The sequence below is a fragment of the Molossus molossus genome, unplaced genomic scaffold (genome assembly GCF_014108415.1).
Source record: "Molossus molossus isolate mMolMol1 unplaced genomic scaffold, mMolMol1.p scaffold_m16_p_7, whole genome shotgun sequence".
Classification (NCBI taxonomy): Eukaryota; Metazoa; Chordata; class Mammalia; order Chiroptera; family Molossidae; genus Molossus; species Molossus molossus.
Window position 1 is genome coordinate 99,543,722 of NW_023425401.1, and position 24,821 is coordinate 99,568,542.

The following is a 24,821-nucleotide window of genomic DNA, read 5'->3' on the forward strand; positions in this document are numbered from 1 at the left end:
TATAGAAACATTTACAAGACAGACTTATAATGAAACCAGCTCTACAACACTCTGGTGAAACCCAACAGGAAAACCTGTCCAGGAACCCCAACTGGGCCATGGTTTTGCTTTCTGTGGTTTCCGTTACCTGTGGTCAACCTCTGTTCAAAAATAGTAAATGGAAATTTCCAGAAGTAAACAATACTTAAGTTTTAACTTCTGAGTAGCCTGATGGAATCGCATGCGGTCCCATTCTGTCCCACCAGGGTGTGAATCACCCTCTGTCCAGGGTCTCCACCTTGTATATACTACCTGCCATTAGTCACGTCGTGGCTGCTCTTCCAAGTTATAAGACTGGTTATAGAGAAAGAGGGTGGAGGTGGGGGGAAGAGAGAAAGAACATTCACCTAACCTTTGTCACAGTATATTATGATAATTGTTCCATTGTATTACTAGGTGTTGTTGTTCATCTCTTATCGTGCCTAATTTATAAGTTAAACTTTATCATAGGTATGTATGTATAGGAAAAAACACAGTCTGTAGTGGTCTTGAATCATCTCCCCCATGGACATGGAGGAAAGCATTGCATTTTAAAACACTGTGATGTCATAAGAAATGTCAGTTCCTAAGCCAAACAGGACATTGATGGCAGCCTGTGGCCAAAGGAGACGCATACTCACCCCGAAGCTTGTTCCACCACCAGGTCAGGCATTCCTGGCGGGGTCCCTGCCTGCTGGGACAATGCCATGTCTGGGTCTAGAATAAACACCTCATCTTGAGAAATCTCCATCACAAAGTGCAAATGTTCCTAAGGAAGAAAAAGAAGTCTGTCAGATGACTGATAGGATGCTCGAAGCCACCATCTGAAGAATAACAAAACCAAGCTTCTTGGTCTTGAAGAGCAATGAAATCCCGTGACGTACCAAATGACCACAGTGACTGTTCAGAGTGCTGACCAGTGGCCATCCCTCCCTGGAGCAACTTTGTAGCAAGAGGCTGGGGAGGGAGAGAGGTGAATCCTCTTGGTTTGGGTTCCTAGTGGACCAGGATCTTGTTAGGTATCACCAGGGATGGGGTGGCCTCTTCTTCCCTAATACTATCAAAGACATGACACCCCCACATTGAACTTGGTTCCGCATGAGTGCACAGTAACCTGGGCTTCCACCCCAAGGACCAGGTCAGGGCTAAATGGCATAGTTAACAACTGGCTTTATTGCTGGATTCTACACTGAACTCTCTTTTTGCAGGAGAATTTGGACTGTGGGAAAACTGTTATCATTAGGCATTTTATTCTCTTATTACTCAACTCTGGGAAGTGATGAGTTGAAACTTAGTAGCCCAGATATATACTTGATGTCTCAAATTTTAAAAGGCATACACTTCGACTAGGAAGCAGTATTTGTAAGTAGCAGTGTGAATAAAACTCAGAAGCGTAGGCTGGTAATAATATTTACAAGCCTAGTTATTTTTTGTACTCATTTCAAAGGTCAAGCCATATCATCTTCGTCCACAAATCACAAAACACAAGACAAGTAAAAAGCTCATAGCTTAGGCAAGAGTACCATTCCAAAATGCATAAATGTTTCTGTGTATTTCTTAGAAAAATGTATCAGCTTCGCTACCAAACAGCGTATTTACTAGGGAATTTTTCACTTTCACAAGTAGGCTCTGGAAAACTTACCTGAGATCTGTCTATTCGATAAAAGCGATCAGCAGAAGTTGCTAGGAGGAAAAAAAGGATATGGCATTCAGAGTGTCCTGTGACCTGGCATTAAATGTTTAACCTTCTGTCCTACTGTATTATTAGTACCTTACATTCCAGCCACACAGACTACTGACCAGTCCCCAAATCTATCAAGAAAAACTCAGAAGGTCCACACCTCTGCTGTTACCATCTCCCTGTGTAGAAAGCCCTGTTTTCCCCACTACACCTGTCTGTCTAAATCATACTTGTCTTTTAAGGACCAACTGAAATGTCACCTCCTCCCTGAGACCTTCCACAATCCCATCCTCCCCACTCCAGACAGAGTCCATGCTCCTACCTCTGTGCACACGAACATTTGCTTACATTTCTTACAGAAACTAGCATCACAGACGACTAGGACACTAACGTATCTGCTGCTTTAACAATCTGTGTTTCATATGTTCTTTGATGTCTCCAGATATTAGGACCTTAAACAGAGCTGGGACTCCATGTGTATTTTAGGAAGTAAATAAAGCTAGGAAAAAATTCTTAGTAGCCAGGCTTCCCAAGAAAGTGATTCTCGCTTTGGAAGAGATCTTGAAGATGCAAAGCCAGGGACCACATCTGGTAGTCAAGGAATAATTTCACCTAAAACTGAGTCCCTACGCTATGTCTGAAGAGAGTCAAAACAGAGCAAAAAAAAAAAAAAGAATATTTATATATTAAGCATTTCTCAACGTAATTGGGCTGCAGCTGTGGCTCGAGAGAAAATGTCTTACAAACGAGTTTTTAGAAATTATTCTGATTATTCTTCATATTCAAAAGAATTATGTTTCTCCTTGCTTAAATCGACCTACCAGAGTCCAAATCTTATAAATATATTTTCTACACAGCACTAGAGGGAAAAATTCAAAATGCAAATAATCATTTAAAAATCATAAATATTTAACGAGTAGCTTTCCTCCCAAGGAAATGAGCTAAGAAGCAAAACAGTCAGGGCCCCTGCCCTCCGAAAGCAGCAGGAGAAAGTCTGCCCGAGAAGAGCTTACTGTACTGTGTACGTTCCAGCCGGGACCACAGTCACCTTCTAATGGTTTCCAATAAAGCTCCGTACAGAGTGAAACGCATACATGGATTCGGACCATCATACACACTTACACTTTTATCCAAGACCGTATAGAGAACAGACTGTATGCAGAACCACTCCTATAGATTTTCATCATTTTCTTAAATACAAGACAATGCTCTGCGAGTTCTGGAAGAAGAGAATGATTGTGCTTCTCCTCACCAGGAACTAAAAGAGCAGAGGAAGAGCAGGGAGAGCGACCTGCAGAGGCAGCTGAGAAGCCGTTAAGGGAGCGCCATCGTGATTTGTGTGGCTTTGATTTCAGAATAATACAAGTGCTCATCTTTGTCATACTGTTCAGCCCTCACACATCCTGACCCAGTCTTCTCCCCATTTCTAGCCTCTGGGACGCACACACAGAGACACGAAGGGGAGGGGGTCACAGTGAAAACCACGAAGACAAGAGAGACCCTGGCTGGCAGACACACTGGGTACATAAGCAGGAATAAACTTCAATATAGGTAATGAGATGGAAAAGCAGCATTGAGCAGCATCTAGGGAGTGGGAGGTGCCTGCAATGGAAAACGGACTCATCAGCCAATCAGAAAATAGCAGCTGTTGTGCATTCAACGTCCTGCTCAGCAGGGCAGATACTGCAACTGACATTTTCTCCGCCTTGATAAAAGTGGATGCACCACACTGAACTGATGCTTTAATAAAATGATATGAAAGATCCAAAATATGTAAGAAACATACATGCTGGTACTCATCCCATGGTTATTGACCTATTTACTGGCCTCCATTTAAGAGAGACACTCAACACAACACATTTTAGGGTACAGGGGTGGGGGGGCAATGAAGGAAAACGCCAGCTTGAGCCATCTGATACTGAGGGGTTCAGCCAGCATTAACCAACTTGCTTTGAGGAAAACGACCTCAGAAAAGGTTGTAATATCAGCAAGCCCACCTCGTTGAGATGCAAACACCCGTCATGTGGGGCCACGTGAAGGGCTTCTGACTGATCTTCTGAATGATCTTTGGGAAAACAAGTCCACTCCACCAGGGGATGCGTTGCCCTGCTGCTTCCCCACCCCCCCACCACTCCGTGAAACGCAGAAACACTCACCATCTAGAAAGCACCATCGCGGGGAGAGTCTCTGAGCTGAGAGAGCCCTGGGGAAGGAGGTTTCTTGGTCCTGGAAAGAGACACACACAGCCTGTGGCTCCACATGAATGACCCGAAGGGCTGCCCTCACTCTACATTCTGCCATATCACCGATTGCTAAGACAAGCATCCTTCCCTAAACGAAGCTCTAGTGAGAGACCAAATCATATATATAATTTTTTTTTTTACTAGAAATAGGGGCTCTGCTTTGAAAGAAATCATTTCACAGAGAACTTTTTAAAACAACTCCCACATCAATTTCTAGGTTTTCAATGATCCCATTCATACACGATAGAACGTGGGACGTTTACTTCCTTTAAGGAATTTTTTTCTTTCCCTTTGTGAAGCTGAGAAACTAGGGGTAGCTGGCCGTCATTTATATTTGCGTTCTCCACATAGGTGTAAAAATGTCCCCGACTGGAAGAATATCTGGAAGCAGAACCCAGCGATCTGTCTTTAACAAGGTGAGTCTAATATATGCAAAAGCTTTAGAACCATGAAGTTAAAGATACCAGAACCGAAGGGGTACATTTCATTATTAAACAGGTAGGGTATATGGAGTTTTTACTCTAAATGGATTCTGTAAATTAAATAATCTGATCTCACTGAAGACTGGTACCAAATTTTATATTTATAGAAGCAGAATTGATCTAGATATGCATACAGAAATAAATATATATTCCTCTTTTTTTGGACTGGCTTTGCCACCCTGCTGATTAAGCTAAATAAAATCTTGACATGTGCTCAGTACCTGTGTATATCAAAATTATGTTCAACATGTTGACAATTATATTTTGACACATGTGCTACCTTGCTTTTCAGAAACTTAAGGTTCCTAATGTACTTTTATAAACCATATAAAGCTACTAACATGTCTCAGTTTGGTGAGAAATGTAATTATAAATCAAGAAATTTGAAAGGTACTTGAAATATTTAGTGGCAACTATGAAAGCTGATAAAGAAACATATTAAACAAACATGGCTGTCTCTAGGAGTAAAACACTTTAAACACCAAGGATACTCCATGAATTTTGATGTCAAATGTGCTATTGAGACCACCATGAAAAATATATCCTAACTTCCTCTAGGTTAAAGTCAACTCTGAAAGAATACAGAAATATTTCATTTATCATCTTATTTATTGTTTACTGTTTTTATTGATTTTTAAGGAGAAAGAAAGGGAGAGAGATTTAGAGACATCAATTGGCTGCCTCCTGCACGCCCCCTACTGAGGATCCAGACCACAGCCTGGGTATGTGCCCTGACTGGTAATTGAACCAGCAACCTTACGGTGCATGGGATGACTCAACCACTGAGCCACACCAGCCAGGCTTCATTTATCATTTAAAAACTTCAAGATTAATAATGATATTACTAGAACATTCAAATTAGAAAATATTGAATATTATTTAGTCTCATACAATAAAACCCAGATTGATATATTGCCTCAGTCCCACGACTTGCTTACCCACAAGCTGTTAAAGTAATACTGATATAATTATATGCCTCTTTTTAAGTGAGAGCATCTGTGTCTGGAGAATTTTATGCATATGCCTGACTTTTATTTTGCCTATTTTCTGTTTATTTAGTTATTCTCACCTTGACCCACGAAGCATTTAATATCAATCAACTTCCTTGAAGACGTTTTGTTTAAAATAACTTGATCGGTTTGCTCTGTGAAAATACATTGGTTGCCACAAAGCTCTTTAGAACACTTCAAATAGGTTCTAACAGATCCTCCAATGGGTCCAGCAATTCTTGAACTCCCTGATGTTTTATGCTAAATTGGGAGAGTCTATGTGTGTGTATACTTTCCCGGATAGAAGAACCACTGTTTTCTATAGATTATCAAACCCTCCAAAGGGGAAAACACTACTAATTCAAATAACCAAACATTTAGGTCAGAGACAATTCAATAAAATTTGAAGATCCTAATCAGTAAAATGCCTTAACAAGATTCAGACCCACAAGAAGAGGGGTTACCATTTCAAAGTTACTGGTGACTATATCACCAAACAGTGGAAGTTCTCTGAACTTCATAGCTATTCTATGGGTAGTGGGCTAAATTCAGACCAATCTCTACACAGAAGGACACAAGGAACATTTCGCTTATTTCTATCCATGGTCCCTCCCAAACGTTTTTCAGTCCTTTAAGTAAGGTGCTGTTAGTTCTCTTAATGTTTATTTAAAAAAATGAAACAGACGGAGAAAAACCTATTTATATGGAGTACTGGATTGCCTTAGTAATTGAAGTTAAACAATACTTCACTAATTTAAGGCACAAGAATTTCATGAAAAAAAAAAATGATTGGACACTGTCCAGGTCACCTGAAGATTAAGTTGCGATCTTAGAAAACGGTCACAGAAGCACAGGTACAGGCCAGGCCTCCCTGAACTAGGTGTGCAGTCCCTCCTGCCTTTTCTCAACCTTGTTCATAACAAACAAGCAAGCAAGAAACTCTTAAGGGGACAGTTACTAACATAATGAGGTCCTATGTTAAAAGTCGTTTGAATTCCAAAGGAAAAATGTACTGTCTACCCAATCTAGGGAATATTTATAATGCAACGCAATTAGATTATTTAAAATGTCCACATGTTAAAAAGATACAGAGAAGCAGTAAGGCCTCACAAATGTTCCATTGCATCTAGGGTCCACACAAATATATATGCAAGTGGAAGGATATCACCTGCACCAGGGCCTTAATGTCCACACACGTATATATGCAGGTGGAAGGATATCACCTGCACCAGGGCCTTAATGTCCACACACGTATATATGCAGGTGGAAGGATATCACCTGCATGAGGGCCTTAATGTCCACACACGTATATATGCAGGTGGAAGGATATCACCTGCACGAGGGCCTTAAAGTTGGAGATTTTCCTGGAATCAGTGTTAAATGGATGCTTCAATGGAGCAGATCAGCAAAACAGAAAACATACGCACGCAATATACCAACACACCGTAAGGAACAAAGAACCAGCTACTGAGCATGCGCAGACGCTGGGACTGCACTAAGATCTGAGGGAGGAGAGCGGGCCCCCGGCAGGACATCTGGAGGGTGCTGAGGTGGTTGTATGTCACCTGGGTTGAAAAACTAAGCAAAAAGTTACTTTTAGTAAGAAAGGTCTACTTTGGAAAACTTCACATTATGTAGGATGAGGTCAGAAGACGAGGAATTGAGATGACAACAGATGGTCCTGTCCTTGAAGTAGTATGTCAGTATCATAGGAAAAACAGATGGGTGATGGGAAGAAAAAGCAACGCAATGGACTGGAGATGGCGCAGCCTCAGTCCAACAGCTGCTCCAGAGGCACAGGTCTCAGACGGCCCAAGAGCACCAGCTCTGAGAACACGACCACTCTGGCTCCATCCCCTACTAACTGTGAGATTTTAGGCAAGTTTTTTTCCCGTTTTGTGCCTTGGATGCCTCATGGTATACATCCGTGTCAGGACTATTACTTTTATTCCCGTGACACAATTATGACCAATCTGTTCCATGTGTATTTATTAATGCCAATGAAGCACAAGGCATGCGGTTTGTGTGAAGTAGAACAAAGCATTGGCCATGTCTTCAGAGGGTGTCAAATGCACTGTGAGCCGTCTGGGTGCTGCTAAGTTCCTTTCTTGCTCCAATTTTTGGAGTTGCTATATGTCTGATTAATCAGATTTCGACTTCTTTTCCCAAGGGATGGCTATTGTGATTTTAATTTATTTCCTGCCTATTGTCAAAAGTCGCTGATTTGGGGCAAAGGATTTTGAGGCAGCTGCCCAAAGAGCTGGAGTCTGGTCATGGAAAGGGCAGAGGACATTAACTATTGGGAAAGCCAATGGAAGGCTCAACTCACAATTAAGAAACTCCTTTTCTCTCAAGTCTGAAGTTTTGGTGGGGGCAGAAGTGTTCACATAGTCCTGACACGGATGTATAGCTAAGATGTGCCAAGAGGTACAATCCTAAGTCATACTCTACTTACACAGAGGCCAGAACGTCACCCCATGTCAAGCAGAGCAGAAGGCTGCTGATTCTTGGTTCTCTTTCGTCCCTTCCTTCTACTTGAAGGTCTCCTCCTACAGCTTCTGCCCTGACTCAGTCCCTGTCTGGCATTAAAGGATACTCTCAAAAAGCTGTCAACTACTCAGTGAACAACTTTTTAGGGACTGGTACCCCTTCCTTCCTTTTCCTACACTTTCAGTATGCTCCCTTTATTTTTATTTCTGAGAATTTTCCATAAGCATCGCTCTTCTTCTGTATTCCTTGATGGTTCCACATTAAATGCAATTTAGACTTCTCAGTCTTTTTCTGTTATTTCATCTACTGAATACTCTCTTATTTGGGAAATCTCTCCGAGCAGACTATGTATAAGACAAATTACTAGAATTCACAAAATAATCTCACTTGGTTTCAGGGTTACCTGGCCACTGCCGGAGTTCATTCAGAAATATTAGGCTCCAGTCTCATTTAGTAGGTTGATTTCAACCCATATCCTTATGCTTATTCTTAAGCCACGTTCATTCTGTCATTAAGAAGATATATAATCTAGCCCCTATATGTATAGTACCATCTCTCTCACTATACTTCCTGGACCCCATTTCTAGCACCTACATCAATATACAAATGAAGAACTGCAGCTTTAAGAACTTAAGTAAACTCTCAGCAGTATCCATTTATTAGGTGTTAGAGTTGCAATTCAAATACAGGCCTCTTTTACTCCAGACTCTATGATGTTATATACCAGGTTTTATGGCTTCTAGAGGAATGAGAATTATTTGGGGTTTTGAAGAATGAGGTGGGTTCATAAGTTTAAGAGAAGTTTTTTTGACTCAAATTCAAGCAAAAACATGAAGAAAGCAAAAGCTAGGATAATATCAATGGCTCTGAAGACCTTCCTTCGACTCTGGTCTTCAAGGATTTTCCATAGTTTCAGCTTTTATTAGCTGTCAAATGAATCTTCCGTATTTTTTATCAAACAGTTCACTGCCTTGGTAACTCAGAAGTTCTCCTCCCTCAGAGTCTGTAGTCACAATGCCTGTACACTTTCCGGTCCTATGAACCTGTCTGCTTCAGAATCATATAGAAGTATGATAGTGAGAACAGCCGTGAACCACAGTCCAGAGACGGGGACTGAGATAACATTCACATAGAGGAAATTCTGACTACAGAATTTAGATAACTTTGCTGTATATGTTATGTGACTGCAGTTCTAAACGTCATACCACTATGGTCAATATTAGTAGGTTGTTTAGCGTGTGTTGTGGTTATCATTTCTGGTACAACTTTATTTTCAAATCTGCACAGTGATGCTTATAGCAATACTGTTTACAAAAACAAAGTATAACAGCAAAAACTATATATAACCTTAACTTCTACCCACAGAGATGGAATTAAATATATTCCATGGAACAGAGCAGCAGTTTTTTAAAAAATTGGGCTAGCCCTAGCTAGTGTGGCTCACTTGGTTTTGAGCATCATCCCTGCACTAAAAGGTTGCAGGTTCAATTTCCAGTCAGGGCACATGCCCAGGTTGTGGGCTCAGTCCCCAGTAGGGGGCGTGCAGGAGGCAGCAGATCTATGATTCTCACATGAATACTCTCTCCCTCTCCCTTCCTTTCTCTTTAAAATCAATAAAAACATATTTTAAAAATTGAGTTAGAGCTTCATTTATTAGCAACAATGTCCATGGTATATCATTGTTAAAAATAAACTGTGATATAATGTGTATAACTAGTTCACAAATAATTTAAATACATTGTTTAAATCATGTATTTATCCATCCATATATATCAATGTGTGTAACTTTGTATAGATGTGGGAAAAGGTACAGAAGGAAACACAGCGGAAAGGTGCTATGCTAATTACTTTGGGTGGGGAGTTAATAACCAAGCAGAAGTCTAGGCTTGTATACAATCAGAAAACTAAGATAATCCAACATTATAAAACCTGACAGACTTCACGACACACGTAGTTAATTAAAGTCAAGAAAACTGCCTTAAGGATCTTCATATTAAAAACAAATGCATATTTGGATGGATTAAAAATGAAGTAATAATTAAGAGAAGCTGATTGTTGAAAAAGAAGTCACAGTAACTTAAAGTCCTGGTCCATGAACTCTGTTCTAACACGCTCAACTAATGACAGCCACAGAAGTGACTAGGTTCTTATATACTCAGGCTTCATGTGATTCCTACATCTGGTCCATCTACACCCCTTCCTCTCCTACTCAACAAGGAGAATCAGAATACAGGTGAGCGAGAGTGATGTTAGCACAGAGGTAAGACTGAATTTGCTGTAACTTTGTCTTAAATAACTCTCATTGTTAACACATTGTGGGCGATACACCTGCCATCAGGTGAACAGCTCAGTGTGTCTTCACAGATGGCCTGTCACAGTCAGAGTGTGGGACCCTTGCATTAGGGAGTGCCAGATTCAGGGGCAGCAGAAGGGTCACCAGCAGCGTATGAATCGGCCTTGAATAGGAAAAGGAAAGGGAAAAAACAAAACAAAAGGGCAACTTTTGGCCCAAAGGGCAGAGCTTAGCTTCACGGACCCTCTAGAGTGGGCACGACAATATCTATGTCACTAAACAAGAATGGTCGGAAGTATGTTTGCTTTGTGAATGCTGAACATTAAAACAAATGTACAGACCTAATTTCTGATCAAACCATAAAAAATAAACAAGCTTAAAAATAGGCACCTTTCAAGATCATCTGACTGTAGATACTTCCGAAATGTGACTGTGTGAATGCAACTCCATTTCAGGAGGTATCCACATCATTACCTGAGCTGTGCCCCTGTGACATCAATAGTTTTTGGTGCTAATTTAGGGCTTCCAGTCTCGTCGGTCCTTTCCAACTGCATAATCAAATCAATGATTTCATCAGAGAGATAAGGTACTTGACTTGCTCTTTTTTTTATTTGTTATTTCTCTTCACATAAGTGGTGTGATTTTGATGAATGCAACTGTCACTGCTCTGTAATGTAGGCAGAATGATATAACCTTGGACATAGCATGCTCCTTTCTATTTTAAATGTATTAATCCTCCAAAATTGCATGCTCCTTAGATGAATATTAAGAAACACTGCTTGTTTCAAAAATCCCTGATATGTGCATTTTCTCTTTTGATATATACCAACAGAAAATCCATTTCTCATGCTAGAAATATAGCCATATGCACAAAAGCAAACCTGTATCTTTTCTATGTATATTTAAGTCAACTGGCATGAATTATATGTAATTGATCATTGGAAATTATCTAACCCACCAGTTGGCATGCATATGCCAAATGTGTCCTTAATTTAGATTCCGTTGCTCATAGCTGAAGCACGTGTACTTTAATGAAGGCACAGCAGCCATTATACGCTCTAGTAGATTATCCAATTAAGCAATATTCACCTAGCATTGAACTATACCTTCCCTGTGAATGAAATTCATTTTCTTTCATAAAATGCAGGAAAGACATAAGCAGAGGCAAAACAGAAGTCCTTTCAGGTTGGAAATCCATGCTTTGTTTAATCATGTCCAAAGAATTCCTTTATTTTCAAATTTCTCTCTTGTTTACCTATCCAGATTTTCCTTCTGCCCACCTGACATCTCCCACGTCCAACCCATCCATCTATTCGTGTCTTCCTCTAGTTTCATCACCAGGTTGTAGAGCGATGTCTCTTCATCCTTGCTGGGTGGATCCATCAGGCGTGGTTAGAGATCTGTGTTCATGTAACTGGAATGCTCATTAATGGACTTGCTCTTATTATGGTCTTTCAAAGCTCTTTACCACCCACAACTCATGCAGCAGAATACAGAGATGGGATGCCCGTTTCCAAAACCAGTTTTGAAAGATGAAGATACAATTATGGTGTAATGGAAATGGGAAGGAGACATGTTCTAAAATTTAAAGAGCTCTTTTTCTGTGTGTGAGAAAGTCCTCCATTAATGACAACAACTCTGTGTGTGTGTGTGTGTGTGTGTGTGTGTGTGTGTGTGTGTGTATTGGCAGTAGCATTGCCTTTCCTTGTAGGAGCAAACAGATCTGGCCCAAGGCGAGTCTTATTTTAATTTTTTCTTCAATCCATTTCTGAGAGCTTCGGTCTAGCCCAAAGAAAGGTTCTACAATATCCCTAGCTAACTCCTGTCCTTTTCTAAAACAAAATAAATTAATTCCCAGAAAGACTCCCTTAAACCTGTTTCAACCCATCTACTGAAAGACTCTTCTAAAATCCAGAAAACAAATTAAGGAGCAAGAGATTTCAAAGAATGGAGAGAGATGAAGGACAGCCAGTGTAAAGAGAGAATAAACAGATCAACTATTTGTGGGCCAATACTGTTGGCCTAGGATGAGACAGAGCTCTGGTGAAATACAACACACACCTGGCCCCAGAGGAAGACTGGGTAGGTACGCAGGGGAAAAAGGTCAGAGGACGAGCAAGTGGGGACTCAGGTCTGACCAACTGACCAAGAGTTTTTTCTTACTCAAGTAAAAGACATCTCTGAAGGAGAAAAATTCTTTTAAAAAATGTTGTAGCATTGGCTGTTGTGGCTCAGCAATTAGAGCATTGGCCCGTGGACCAGAGATGTCCGGGTTCAGTTCCCGCTAAGAGCAGTTTGTCCCTGGTCGGTCGTGTGGGTGGTGACCACTCAATGTGTCTCTCTCACATCGATGTTTCGCTCTCTCTCTTCCTCCCTCTCCCCCCGCCACCGCTCTCTCTGAAGATAAATGCAAAAATGTCCTCTAGTGAGGATAAAAAAATAAAAATAAAAAATGTTGTCTCTATTTTGAAATATTCCAACCATTCTGGTATTAAATTAATTCTCAAAGAAGAGAAATTGCCTGCATGGATCCCTTTTTGAACTTACTACAAAATCCTATTATATTAATTAATATTTCTAATTATTAGCTCATAATACTCTGGAAAGCACACTTTTGTGTGCCAACTACATCAGTACCTTGTGATCTTTACCCTGGGAAAATGGAGAAACTCGGGGTGTCTACGAAAACCCCTAACTGTGGCTGGTTCCATTTTCCTGATTCCCTGCTTATTCTGTCTCACCATATCCAGATGCCTCTTCTTCCTTCATCATTTCTCTTCCTACTCCTCTTTCTATTTCCTTTTCCTTTCCTCATCTAGGACTTACATCTGACTGAGGTCCTCTGTCATGTCCTGAGGGCCATCAGAATGACTCGGGGTTTCCTAAGTCCCTCACTATTGACATTTGGGGCTGGTTAATCCTCCATTGTAGGGGGCTCTCCTGTGCACTGTAAGATGTTGAGCAACATGCCTGTTCTTTACTCAACAGATTTCAGTAGCACCTCCTTCCCGAATGGTGACACACCAACATGTCCACATTGCCCAGTTTCCCACATGAGGGGCAGAATCTCCCCCTTGTTGGGAATCACTGGAATGACTGAATCTGCTTCCCTCCTTAGTAACTTTAGGAATTGGGGGTAAACAAGGAATACAATGAAGTCCAAGGAGGAAGCAGAGAAGAAATGAGCTCCAAACGCATCGTTATCAGATAGGTGGGCGGAGTCCAATCTCTCTATGAATTCTAGTGTATCCGCCAAACTCAAGAACATCTGTAAGCACCATGCTTTTTGCTTGTCTAAATTATCGGTTACAGGTTCCATGAGATGCCATTAGGATGCAAGGGCCAGGGCCTTCGTCTGTCGACCTCAGAAATTTTCAGCAGGCTATAAATATCCCACATGCTCTTGTATCACCCAGCATGCCTTGTTAGGTTAATGTGAGGTGTCATTTTCGAGCCCCGGCAATTCGCTCTGAATTTGGGGAAGGAAGAAACCACAGCAACGAAATGCTCAGAGGGCTGGAAACTGCCATGTGGCTTACTGATCAGGTGCCGTGAGCCCTAGCACCCCTTTCTGAAGGCCGGTCTCCTCTTGAGTTCTCTCCAGCCGTAGAAAACAGCTAAAATCCCAACTGCAAATTAACGAGCTGACAGAGTTTCTCAAGTGTTGAAACGTACTGGCACGTATTCTTTCTATCACAGCTAATTCTCCAAGTGTATTTAGTGCCATCTCATGCACAAGAAGGTTTGTTACAAAGCGGGCAAGGCAGTGCGTGGTCCATGCTTCTGACCGGTTTCTCCTACGTTGCCCCCTAACTCCCAGCGAGACAGACTAGGTGGAGGGTCTGGTGTGAATGGCTTCTGTTTTAGGAATCAAAAGATTTCGGGTTACATTTCCTGCCAGTTTGGTTTTGTCACTTGCTACATGAAACAAACAGCACCTCTATTCCAAGTATTTTACGCGCATCCTTGGAAAAACAGAGACATCCATCGGCATCATCCCAGCCTCTCAGCAGCGCTTGAGACATTTCATTACTTCTTCCTTCTTTGCATGTGCTTCACGCTTGCCTTTCATGACGCCGCCGCCTCCTTGATGTCCAGCCCTCCTGCTGCTCCTCCGTTCCCATGACTCTTCTTGATGGACTGTTCTCATCAACTTGTGTCCTTCTTCATCGAAACTCTCCCTGGGTGATCGCCTGCAGCCTAAGTTCAAGTACCATCCACGTACTAATGACTCTCAGATTGCCCTCTCTGGTCCTGAATTTTTCAATGAGCTTTAAAATTCACGTGTCCAGCTTTCGACTTGTGGCTCTAACAGGCATATCAAAATGAGTGTAGCTAAAGCCGACCTCTATTCACCATCCCTCCAATTCCTTCCTCCTCCTGTCTCCCCGAGATCCAAGCTAAATGTTAACGGTTATAGCCCCCCAACTCCTTGCTTCAATCAGCTCTCCTGTGCTCTGCTGGGGAAAGTTTCCCACCACGTTAATTCAGATACAGCCTCTCTCAGTTAAGCTTCCCATTTAACGAGCAGATCCTGGGCTTCCCTAGATCTCTTTTACCCCAGCCTTCCCTTAGTCCCCAAGGACTGTGCTCTTTATAATTGTGCAAGGAGGGGTGTGAGGCAAAGCCTGACACATCTCTGACCACTGCGCGGGTGATCCTACATGGCCAGAGCACAAAGCCTTCGGACGTGACGTTGATCATGCAGTGGTCTTGACACCAGGGTTTGACCGGACTGCAAATAAACCAAAAATACTGCAAAATTTTACACAAATACCATTCATTTTGCTGCATGTTTTTATTATCAAATAATAAATGAAACAAATATCCTTATCACATCTTGGGTCTCAAACATCCTCTGATCTCTGTGGACACGTACAAACACGGCCAAAGAAAGCACAGTACAAAGTAACACATATCAAAACCCTGACATCAAATAAGCCAGGGTAATAAATAAATGCATTCGTTTCATCAAACTAGTTAGAATTAATGTCTGACATGTGTATTTGATACAACTGCAACAGTTCAAAATGTCCATGAGTAAAAAAATGCAAACTCTTTAAAAAAAAAAAAAAAGTACACTCTTAAAATCTCATTGCTGCCACAGTGCCAATTTTTAAAAAGCGGAGCCCAGCTCTAGCTTTTAAAAGCGCTAGTTTTAAAATAAAATTACACCTACATGGCAGCTCTAGGGAAATCACGGAGGTGAGGAACCTAAAAAATAGAGTGGAAATTTGCCTTTTCATGGCTGGTAAGAAACAGTCTCAGAAATAGAGTTTACTTTCCCCGTGAAAGCACACCCTACGCGGATTCTCGTTCTCTCCACTGTAGCCAGAGGAAGCGGGGTCTCTGGAGCAGCGGGGGCTCTGGAGCAGCGGGGCTCTGGGAAACACACATGCGCACAACGCCAAGGCCATTCCTGCAGCTCAGCCTCAGGGCAACGGGGCTGCTTGGCTGGGGGGGGCCGGGCATCTACTTGCAGGGGAAGGGAGCTTCCTGGAGGCCACAGGCTCAGGGCTGTAAAAATTATTGTTTCTGTCGCTTCTGCAGAAGGATGCTAAACTGCAGTTTTCTGGTAGAGCAAATTTGTGGCCTTTACCTACATAAAATGTGTTATGTGGAAGTTACCCCCAAACCCACAGAGAGGTGCTGATCCTGGAGGTAAACGCTGAGATCTCCTGAAAGCCCTCCTCCTCCACGCGGAGGGAGAAAAGGGCCCCGGAGAGGGTTTATTTGGAGGGACTCACCGGCAGGCTCGGATTCCCCCACATCTGTCCCAGAAGGCAGGGGAGCTGGGCCTTTCGGGGAACTGGGCATGTGCCTGAGCAGTTTGGGGTGACTCTGAGCATGGGGATCTGAATCACGCCTGAGAAATCGAATGGGTAAGAAGACGCTGGTCAGGCCTGTGCGGCACAGCGAGGTGGGAAAGGGGGAAGAAACCACCCGACAACTGCTGGGGCGAAGGACAGCTGTGTCCTGCTGTGGGCGCACACGGGTCACTAGGGACAGGCAGGCTGGGTTTGTCCCATCGAGTCCAAAAGACCAGGACGGGCTATCAGGTGCATCAGACTGTGTGGCGGTTGTGGGAAGCAGAGAATTCACTTCCCTGGAGGTAAAGGAGACACAGTCGGCCCCGGCTGCTCACGGCAGTCGTCTTGGTCCAGAGAAACATCTAACCCAGAGGGGAAATGGACAGAAAAGGAGAATGGAGAAAAAAAAAAAAAAACAGCAGAAAAATGGAGCACGAAGTGTGGCCAGTGGTGTGCAAAACCCAGCCTTGACCTTGTGCTGATGAGAACAGACCCCTGCCCCGCCGGGTTAGTGTGAGCTGCGTTTTCTAGCATGAAGACACGTTTCTGAATGATCTCGGAGCAAACCTGCAGTCCAAATTCGTGCTAGACTAAGGCTGTTCAAAACCCCAAACATGCTAAAGAATCAGAATGCCAACTCAACTAGGTTCTTAGTATAAACTCTGTCTCTGGGAAAGAGGTGCACTCTAATTCAAGTGAAACATTAACTGAAAGATGAACTTCTTTTGGCCGAAAGGTAAGAAACAGAGAGTCAATCATGTGTTACCTGGTAGTGAACTCTGTGGGAGCCAGAAGAAACTGACTGCAGGTCCTAATGAGAAAATGGAAAAAAATATATATGTATATATATCTTCATACCTTCAGATTAGTTTGAACCAGCTGCCTCTACAGCTCTATGCCCTGAACCCCCAATAGAACATTATTAGAGTCATCTGGAAAGTATCTAACTCACCCAAATTCATCAAGGTTAAGCAAAGAAGATAATGCCAAAAATAACAAAAGCTGGACTGAGAGAAGAAAGGTCATGTAGTTATTGAAACTGATAAATTTTAAATAGTGTTTAGAGGTGAGTGATATATTACAATTCCAAGGGTAAAGAAGACTGAAAGTAAAAGACAGGCAATTTTGTTCTAATAAATGGGGGTCATGTTTAATTTGCACCTGATCTTTCTGGCTTGTGAAGAAAGCTTCTCAAGTCCCGTTAAGCACTCAGAAAGAATTTATTTATCTTAGACCAAATACATACCGCCCTGGTAATTGTGTTTATACTGATAAGTTGCTAGACAAACACGGGTTTTCACAGACTGCAAAGAGAAAGTTGCGGGGCTCCTCCGCATTATCACGGAGAGCAAATTAACAAGGTTGAAATTAATGAGGTTTTACTGGCAGATTCTGAGAGCCTGGCTCTGTTTATGAAGTTTTATAACTAAGTCGTCACCATGGTCAAGTCCCCCAGGCGTCCTTGTTAATAAGCGTAGTGCTTCTATTTACAAATGTCAGCAATCCTGGGTAACTGTTCTCGTACCTGCTTCCTACAAGGATTTATCAACCTTCTCTCTGTGCCCAAGGTAGTTTTAAAATGTTGCCTCTTTGAGTTCGCTCTTTTTCTTTCTTTTTTTTCAAAACCCCACTTCTAGTTGAATATTGGTGTGATAAGCATGCCAATAAGTTGGCTTTCATCAGCCATATATTTTGCTGTTGTGAAATGGAAAAGTACCCAAGTGTTAAGAAAAAAAAGTTTCATAGCAATTATGACGAACTTTCTATTGCAGATTTATTGAGTGAGGTTTCCACAACAAAATACAAATATTATTTTGAAAAATGAGATACTATGTCCTAGACGTAATGATTGAGACCTGAGTCACAGGCTAAAAAGTTCACAAATTTTAACAGGTTAGAGTTATCCTCGGTAAAAATAGCCAAATGAGGTCACAGGTATAAAATTTGTTGACTTTTCTTGTCTCACTCCATCAGTATTCAACACTTAGCATTTAGCCCAAAATATTTTGCATTCACAATTTCTCTACCTTGAACAACACTGAAGAAAAAAATTAATAATTTTTCACATTACTTTATAAATCCTACCTGAATTTATTTCCAGAGAAATAAAATCTAATGCTCAAGCCAAGTGGCTACAACTTGAAAGGATTTTAAATACTATCTATCTTCTTTATTTGTGACATTTAGTTATATATAATGTGTTATGTGGAAGAGAGTTGCTCATTTTAGGTACCTAAAAAAAATTACCCAATAACTTAAAAAATACAAATGTCCAGACCACATCCAAAAAAAAAAAGTGATTCTAATGTACATCTTTCATCAAGAAACAATGATAAAAAAGTGGCTATTGCCCAGCCAGTGTGGCTCAATGGGTGAGTGTCAACCCATGCACCAAGAGGTCCCCAGTTCGACTCCCAGTCAGGGCACATGCCCAGGTTGTGGGCCCAATACCCACTAGGGGGCGTGCAGGAGGCGGTCAATAGGTGTTCACGCTCATCGATGTTTCTCTCTCTCTCTCCCTCTCTCTAAAATCAATAAAGAAAAAAAAAAATCTTAACAAAAAAGAAGTGGCTATTTATGCTCTTTGCCACTTGTAAAATAAAGAGAGTAACTTTTCTAAAATCCACCCATGATCACTGCAAGCATGGTCTTCGGTCTCCTGCCTTTGCTGATGCACTTCGAATTCACCGGAAGGTCATATACGAGATCTCTTCCTCTCCTCTCTCTTTCGGATTGAGGGAAAAAAATAGATGATGCCTTTGTGTTCTGATACAAGTTTCTATAAAATACAGTTTTTCTTTCCTGTATTTACATTAAAAAATAAATCTAGCTGTCTCTGACAGAAGTCTGTGCTAGATACAAAACATTAAATAACTCCAAACCTCTGTATTCTTTCAGTATTTATTAGTGCCCTATAAAATTCTGCAGAGCTAAAAAAAAAAAAAAAAATGCAAGAATGTAGTCTGGCAAGAAGACAAGATGTTCCAAACTGCAGTTATGGATCACACTCGAACACCACGCTGCAGTTCACCTGACGGACCCTCTCCCATTCCAACCACCTGAGCAGAGAACCGGCTGGGGCCGGGGAGAGGGCTGTGGTGTGTGAGTAAAAGCCATGGCCGCAACATTCCCATTTCCTCCCCAAACACATCATTTCAGCAACAAAGATGGCTGGCAATTGCTCACAACAACGAAAAACTAAGTGAAACACATACTTGGCTCTAGAAACTCACCTCCTGTAGGCGATCTATGTACATACGGCAAGTCTCCAAGTCACAGTCTCCACGCACAACTAGAATACCCAGAGGGATGGCTAAGGGGGAAGAAAAGAGAAAAGTCTAGAGTAAAAGAGTTGCTCTTTCTAGATTGGCACACATGTGTTTCTGAGGGTTCAAAAAAAATCTCAAAAATTATCATTGTTCTTTTGGGGAGTTGAATCCGAACTTCTCCGTCCACCTCCTTTCTGATCTCGATCTCTTTGTTTGTGCAGTTGTCACATGCTTCCCTTGCATTCCATGTCGCCCTTTGCCACCTGGCCAGCCTCCACTTCATTTTCTCCCAGTGGCTCTGATATGGAGTGCAATATCATGGAAACAGTGGTTGGCAGCACCAGGAGGCTGCCCATAGCCAGCTGATAACGTTTGCCTCCATTTGCAATAGCCAACGTACCTGACAGGAATTAAAAAAATCATGATTCTGGACACTTACTCCTTTGTGTCCAGTTTGGGGTTTAACCTTTTTGTCAGTTTGCAACAGGTCCCTGTCTGAGAAACTCAACTACTCAAGGCACCATTGCTACCTGGTGGCCAACAGCAAAACTAAACAGGCATAAAATGTTAAAGGGAGAAAAAGAAAAGAAGCAGCTTCTAGAAGTTTCACAGCTTAACAATCCAACTGATTATGAAGATGGTCAGTGTAAATATGGTAGCAGCAAGGCTGTAGGAAATAATAAGGCAAAGCTAGTAAGTGCCTTAAACACCCTATTTAGGAAGTGACAAATGTCACACGGTGGCTTTTTGGACAGAACCTCCTACTTCAGAAATAACCATAAGATTCCTGAAATACTGAAAACATTGTCTCCTTCCCAGAACTTCAAAAAATGCATGCATTTCTGATTTTAAAAGCACAATTACACATTAAAGCCACAATTTAATTTGAAAAAAATCTCAAAATCTTGAATTAACCAAGCAAAAGACCAGCAAGCAGATAATAAGACGGTGGTGTTTACTAAAGTTTTTTTTTTTTTTTTTTAACTTTGCATTCATTGAATTTATTTTTAAAGTCTATCCCCAATAAATGGAGCTGAAAATGCTTTAAAATTAATAATACAGAGAATAAAAAACATTTAAAGTGCATGGAAAAATCTTGAGGAACTCACAAAGTAGTAGAGAAGGCATATATATAAACAAACAAAAAAAAAAATAGTAATGTAACATAGGCTATAATAAATGTATGAACTTAGTCATTTGAAAACTGTCGGAGAGAGGGACCGATTCTTGCCCGAAAGTCAGACACAGGATTCCTGAAGACAGAAACCACCTCAGCTCTTTCCCTTAGAGAAGCAAGGGTGATCTAGAGAAGAAGCAAGTTTGTTTCTCAATATTACCTCCTCGGTTGGTTTCCACGAGAGATCAGTACCACCACCCCGTTCCTTTAAGTTCCCAAAGTCTTGCATACATAAAGCTTGGACATCCATCGCCTTTATAGCTATTTGTAAGTCTGTGAATGAGTCTGGGCTCTCCCATCAGGAGTAAGACTTGTTTACCTTTACAGCTCCCATGTCTGGTGGAGAAATGGTAGATGTTCAATCACAGCTTGTATAAGGAGGGAGAAGGGCAGGCTTTGGACCTGTCCAAGCATGAAAGAGGAAGTGTACCTTTAAGGGCTGAGAAAATGTCCAGGGTAGGCAAGGAAGCAAGGGTTTGGAGCAGGAGGAGAGACCATGCACTGGGCCGGAGCTTGCCTTTGCCCATTCTCTTCGATGCCAAGCAAGAGAGCCAGTCAGCAAAAGGGTGAGGAATCCTGCAACTGTGACACATTTGAGCAATAGTAGTCAGGAAAATAATTTCCTCTCTTTTCTAAAAAATATAATCGGAAACACTGAAAAAGTCTTTAGTATGGTAATCATGCGTCTTTGAAAGAAATGGAAGTGAAATTCCAAATTCCATAAGAGATCCCTTAACGTACTGGTTAAAGTAATCATCTTCAGCTAGACGACTAGACAGATCCAGGTAAGGCGATCCACTGAGGTAGGAGAAGGAGAAGGATTACTAATACTCGAGGAACAAAGAGGAAAAGCTAGAATTTGGGCCTAGGAAGGAAGTCAAAGGTTGTGGCGATGGAATGTAGTGATAATTAACGTTAAGAGCCCATGTTCGAATCTTACTTAATGATATCTTCTCCTAATTTCTAATGTGTAAATGTAAAGAGATAAAATTTAATCCATATTTAACTATTTACTTAAATTCGGATACATTTTATAGAAGTATGGGAAACCTGTCAACATCTCTGATTTCCTTCTATTATCCATGCTTGGTGTTAGTCTGGTCATAAATGTAATGTTCTTGCAGAAGATGTTGTAAACTCAATTAGAGAACGAATATTCCAGACCTGGACTCAAGAAGGAATAGCTGGGGGCCATTTTTCAAAGATGCGTCATTTGTTTCTACTGTGAGTATAAAGTCAGCAACTTTGCCTGCTCCTCAAGAAGCTTATGAAGAGAAATAGTGCTTTTGCTTATCAGCTATTAGTTGATATTTATGAAAAAGAAAAAGGCTTTCTCTCCCACAGCTTCATGGCATGATTACTGACGACTGTTAAATGTGTCCACTGTGTGGTGGAAAGGATTTAGTCATTTTCTCTTGGATTCAAATCCCAGCACTGATTTGGTGTTACAAATTACTCACAATAGCTTTTGGTCTTGCGAGTTACTCAATTCCTTGATTCTCAGATTGAAGACTACAGTATTTAAAATAGGCATTTTCCAGGACTTTGTGAATATTAAATGGAACACTATATTTAAAATAAATAACTGAAACATTGGTTACTTCTCCTCTAATCCCTTGACTGTCTTTTGAGACTCTTGAGCTAGAAAGTGGATTCATCCAATCATCTATCTTTTAATGTATCATAATACCATAAGGAATAGTGGTGATAGTTCCATAAATTATATTCCTGTTTACTCAAAACTAACTTCTACTTTTCTGCCATGGGAAAAATAACGGTAGTATAAAAAATACTCTAATCTGACACTTCCATTTGGATTTTACCTAGTTAAGAGGAAGCAGAAATCTATGGAAAATTACCATCTTCCTTTTACATGATTGACAACCAACTGGCAAACTTCGGCGAGGTTCCCTTCGTGGGAACTGGAAGAGGAAGACAGCTCATCACCTGAGCCCGGATCTCGACAGCTCATCTGTCTTGGGCTGTAGAGATTTTACTTGACTCCAGTGTCCATCCGCTAATACTCAACCTGCATAATGAAACTTACCAGAGACCACCTGGAGTGCACAAGTTCTAACAAAGCAACAAAGACAAGCTGGTTTCTAGATTAAGATAACAGGTTTAACACATATTTCTCTCTCGCCAGAAATGCTACTAAATTATAGTAAATTGATTGAAAAAGATATGAAGCAATTAAAACAAAAAAAGAGGAGAAAAAGTGAGGACAAAATAGTGCCAGGTGAAGTAGCTGCAAAATTCACCCAGAGTTCCTACAGTCCGGTTCTAAGCATGGGGAATGCCCGACAACCAGCACACACTGCCAAATCCCAGGACGGCGTGCAAACTGGCAGATAAAGGGGCAGCTAAGCTAAGAGCCGCGGGATGCTGGATCCCTGGATTCCATGACCCCGTCTTGGCAGGTGCAGTTACTTTACAAAACTGGGGATTAACTGACTGTCTGTGGAATGTTGAGGTCCCCAGCTTTCTTCTGCCTCTAGGCTCTCCAAAAGTCGGCAGCCAGAGAAAACATTCCATCCATTAAGTGACGGCAACCTTCACAAAAGGAGAGGAAAAATAAAAAGAGGTATAAAATAGGAGAGAAATTTAAGAAAAAAACAAAACTGATCAAGGTGATCCATCATTTTAATAATAGGTATTCCAAAAAAAAAGAGAGAGAGAGAAAATATAGAGTAATTATCAGAAACAAACCAAAATAAAAGAATAAAAGTTCTTTCTTAGAACTGAATACTATTCATTGCCAAGTTCAAACGGCCTAACAAATGCTCAGCGCAATAATGGAATAGGAAGACATTTCATTGTAAAATGTAGACACTGGGACAAGAACAGTGCAGTTTCCCAGAGGAAACACTAGATGGCGTGCACAGGACCGGGGCTTCTCAAAGGCAACTCAGTGGGGCAGGAAACAATGCCTTCTGAATTCTAAGACTCACACAGAATCCAAACTATCTAACAAGTTCAAGGACCACACCGACTAAAGGACACGCCCTCTCTCAATAAGCTACTGCAGTACTTGCCCAACAAAAGCTGGGTCTGCAACAAGAATGAGGAATGCACGGGATATAACAATTAGAATCAACAAGGGAGTGAAGCAAAGGAAACCTCCAAGGGGCGGGGCTGGCAGATCCTAGGATGGCAGATGTATGTGGCTACCAAACAATACGTATTGAAACACTGTGACTCAAGAGACAGAGACGTTATATTCTCATAATCTTTGGAGAGTTATTTTTCAACCCACAGATAGAATGCCCAGGCAAATTCGAACCAGCCATATGTGTATACACACACGCACGCGCACACACACACATATATGTCTGTGTGTGTGTGTATAAAACAACACTGTGTCACCCCCAGATGTGCTCTGCCTTAACCTGGTCTTGAGAGCAAGAGTTAGGTCATGGTGAAGCAGAAAAATTCCGAGTCCAGTCTTTCCAACGATATTTCTACTTGATAGCTAGAACCCAACCTTACATCCTGGTAACTGCTTCTCACAATTCAATCATTACATTGCCCACTAAGTCCTCTTAGAATGGGCTCAGGTGTGCTCTCAGGGAAGCGGAAGCCAGACAACGATCCAGACTCTTCTATTCTCTAGAACGTTCATCTCAAAGTGAAAGCATCGTCTTTTCCTTACACGGGGAGGTTTAGGGCGGCTAAACCTCTTTTCAGAACCATGCAGTATCTGGATTAGAGATTCCTACATTGGTGGTAAACATCTTTCAAGAGAAAGGCAAATACAAAGTCAGTACGCTGGTTATTTTGGTAGGAGAGGGTTGAGGGCAGGTACTTGGTCTGCTCTTTCATCTGGGTGGCAGGTACCTGGGTACCAATTTTACTCTTCATCTTTCAACCTGTGCATTTGATATACATACGTATGCATATGTGTGTGTGAATATATAGAAACAAAACAAGGATGTGCCTATATGGGTGGGTAGGTGGATGGATGGATGGATGGATGGAAGGAAAGACAGACAGACAGTCAGATAGATAGACAGACAAGAGGTATTTCAGAATTAAAAATAAGTAATACAAGCTATCTGTGACAACTAATTCTAATGACAGTGATACCAAAGTTCACTGTGTATTTTCCAGAGATGTTCTCTATGAATTTTTAATAAGTCTAAATCAGTATCTAATAGGAAAAAGGGGGGAGTAAAGAAGTAATCAAGACTCCCCAGATGATACCTCCTGCTCGTGTCCAGCACCGGGCACGGGCACAGTAATCAGCCATAACCCCCGTGGCTCACGGAGTCCTCAGAGGTCTCCAGAACAGCACGGTCTAAGGCAGTAGCCGTTAGCCACATGTCATAGTGAGTCATTGAAATGTAGCCAGTGTGACTGGGGAACTAAC

General features: G+C 41.5%; 1 protein-coding gene across 1 annotated transcript in view; it reads right to left on the bottom strand.

Moving 5' to 3' along the window:
* Positions 1-24,821, bottom strand: part of DGKI (diacylglycerol kinase iota) — a 423,254-nt gene that overhangs the window by 68,404 nt on the left and 330,029 nt on the right. Inside the window, exons 22-26 of the mRNA XM_036246751.1 lie at positions 19,240-19,319; positions 16,773-16,817; positions 3,856-3,925; positions 1,661-1,701; positions 660-787 (exon numbers count right to left, since the gene is read on the bottom strand). Of these exons, the coding sequence (XP_036102644.1) occupies positions 660-787; positions 1,661-1,701; positions 3,856-3,925; positions 16,773-16,817; positions 19,240-19,319 (364 nt within the window). The remainder of the gene's footprint in view (positions 1-659; positions 788-1,660; positions 1,702-3,855; positions 3,926-16,772; positions 16,818-19,239; positions 19,320-24,821) is intronic.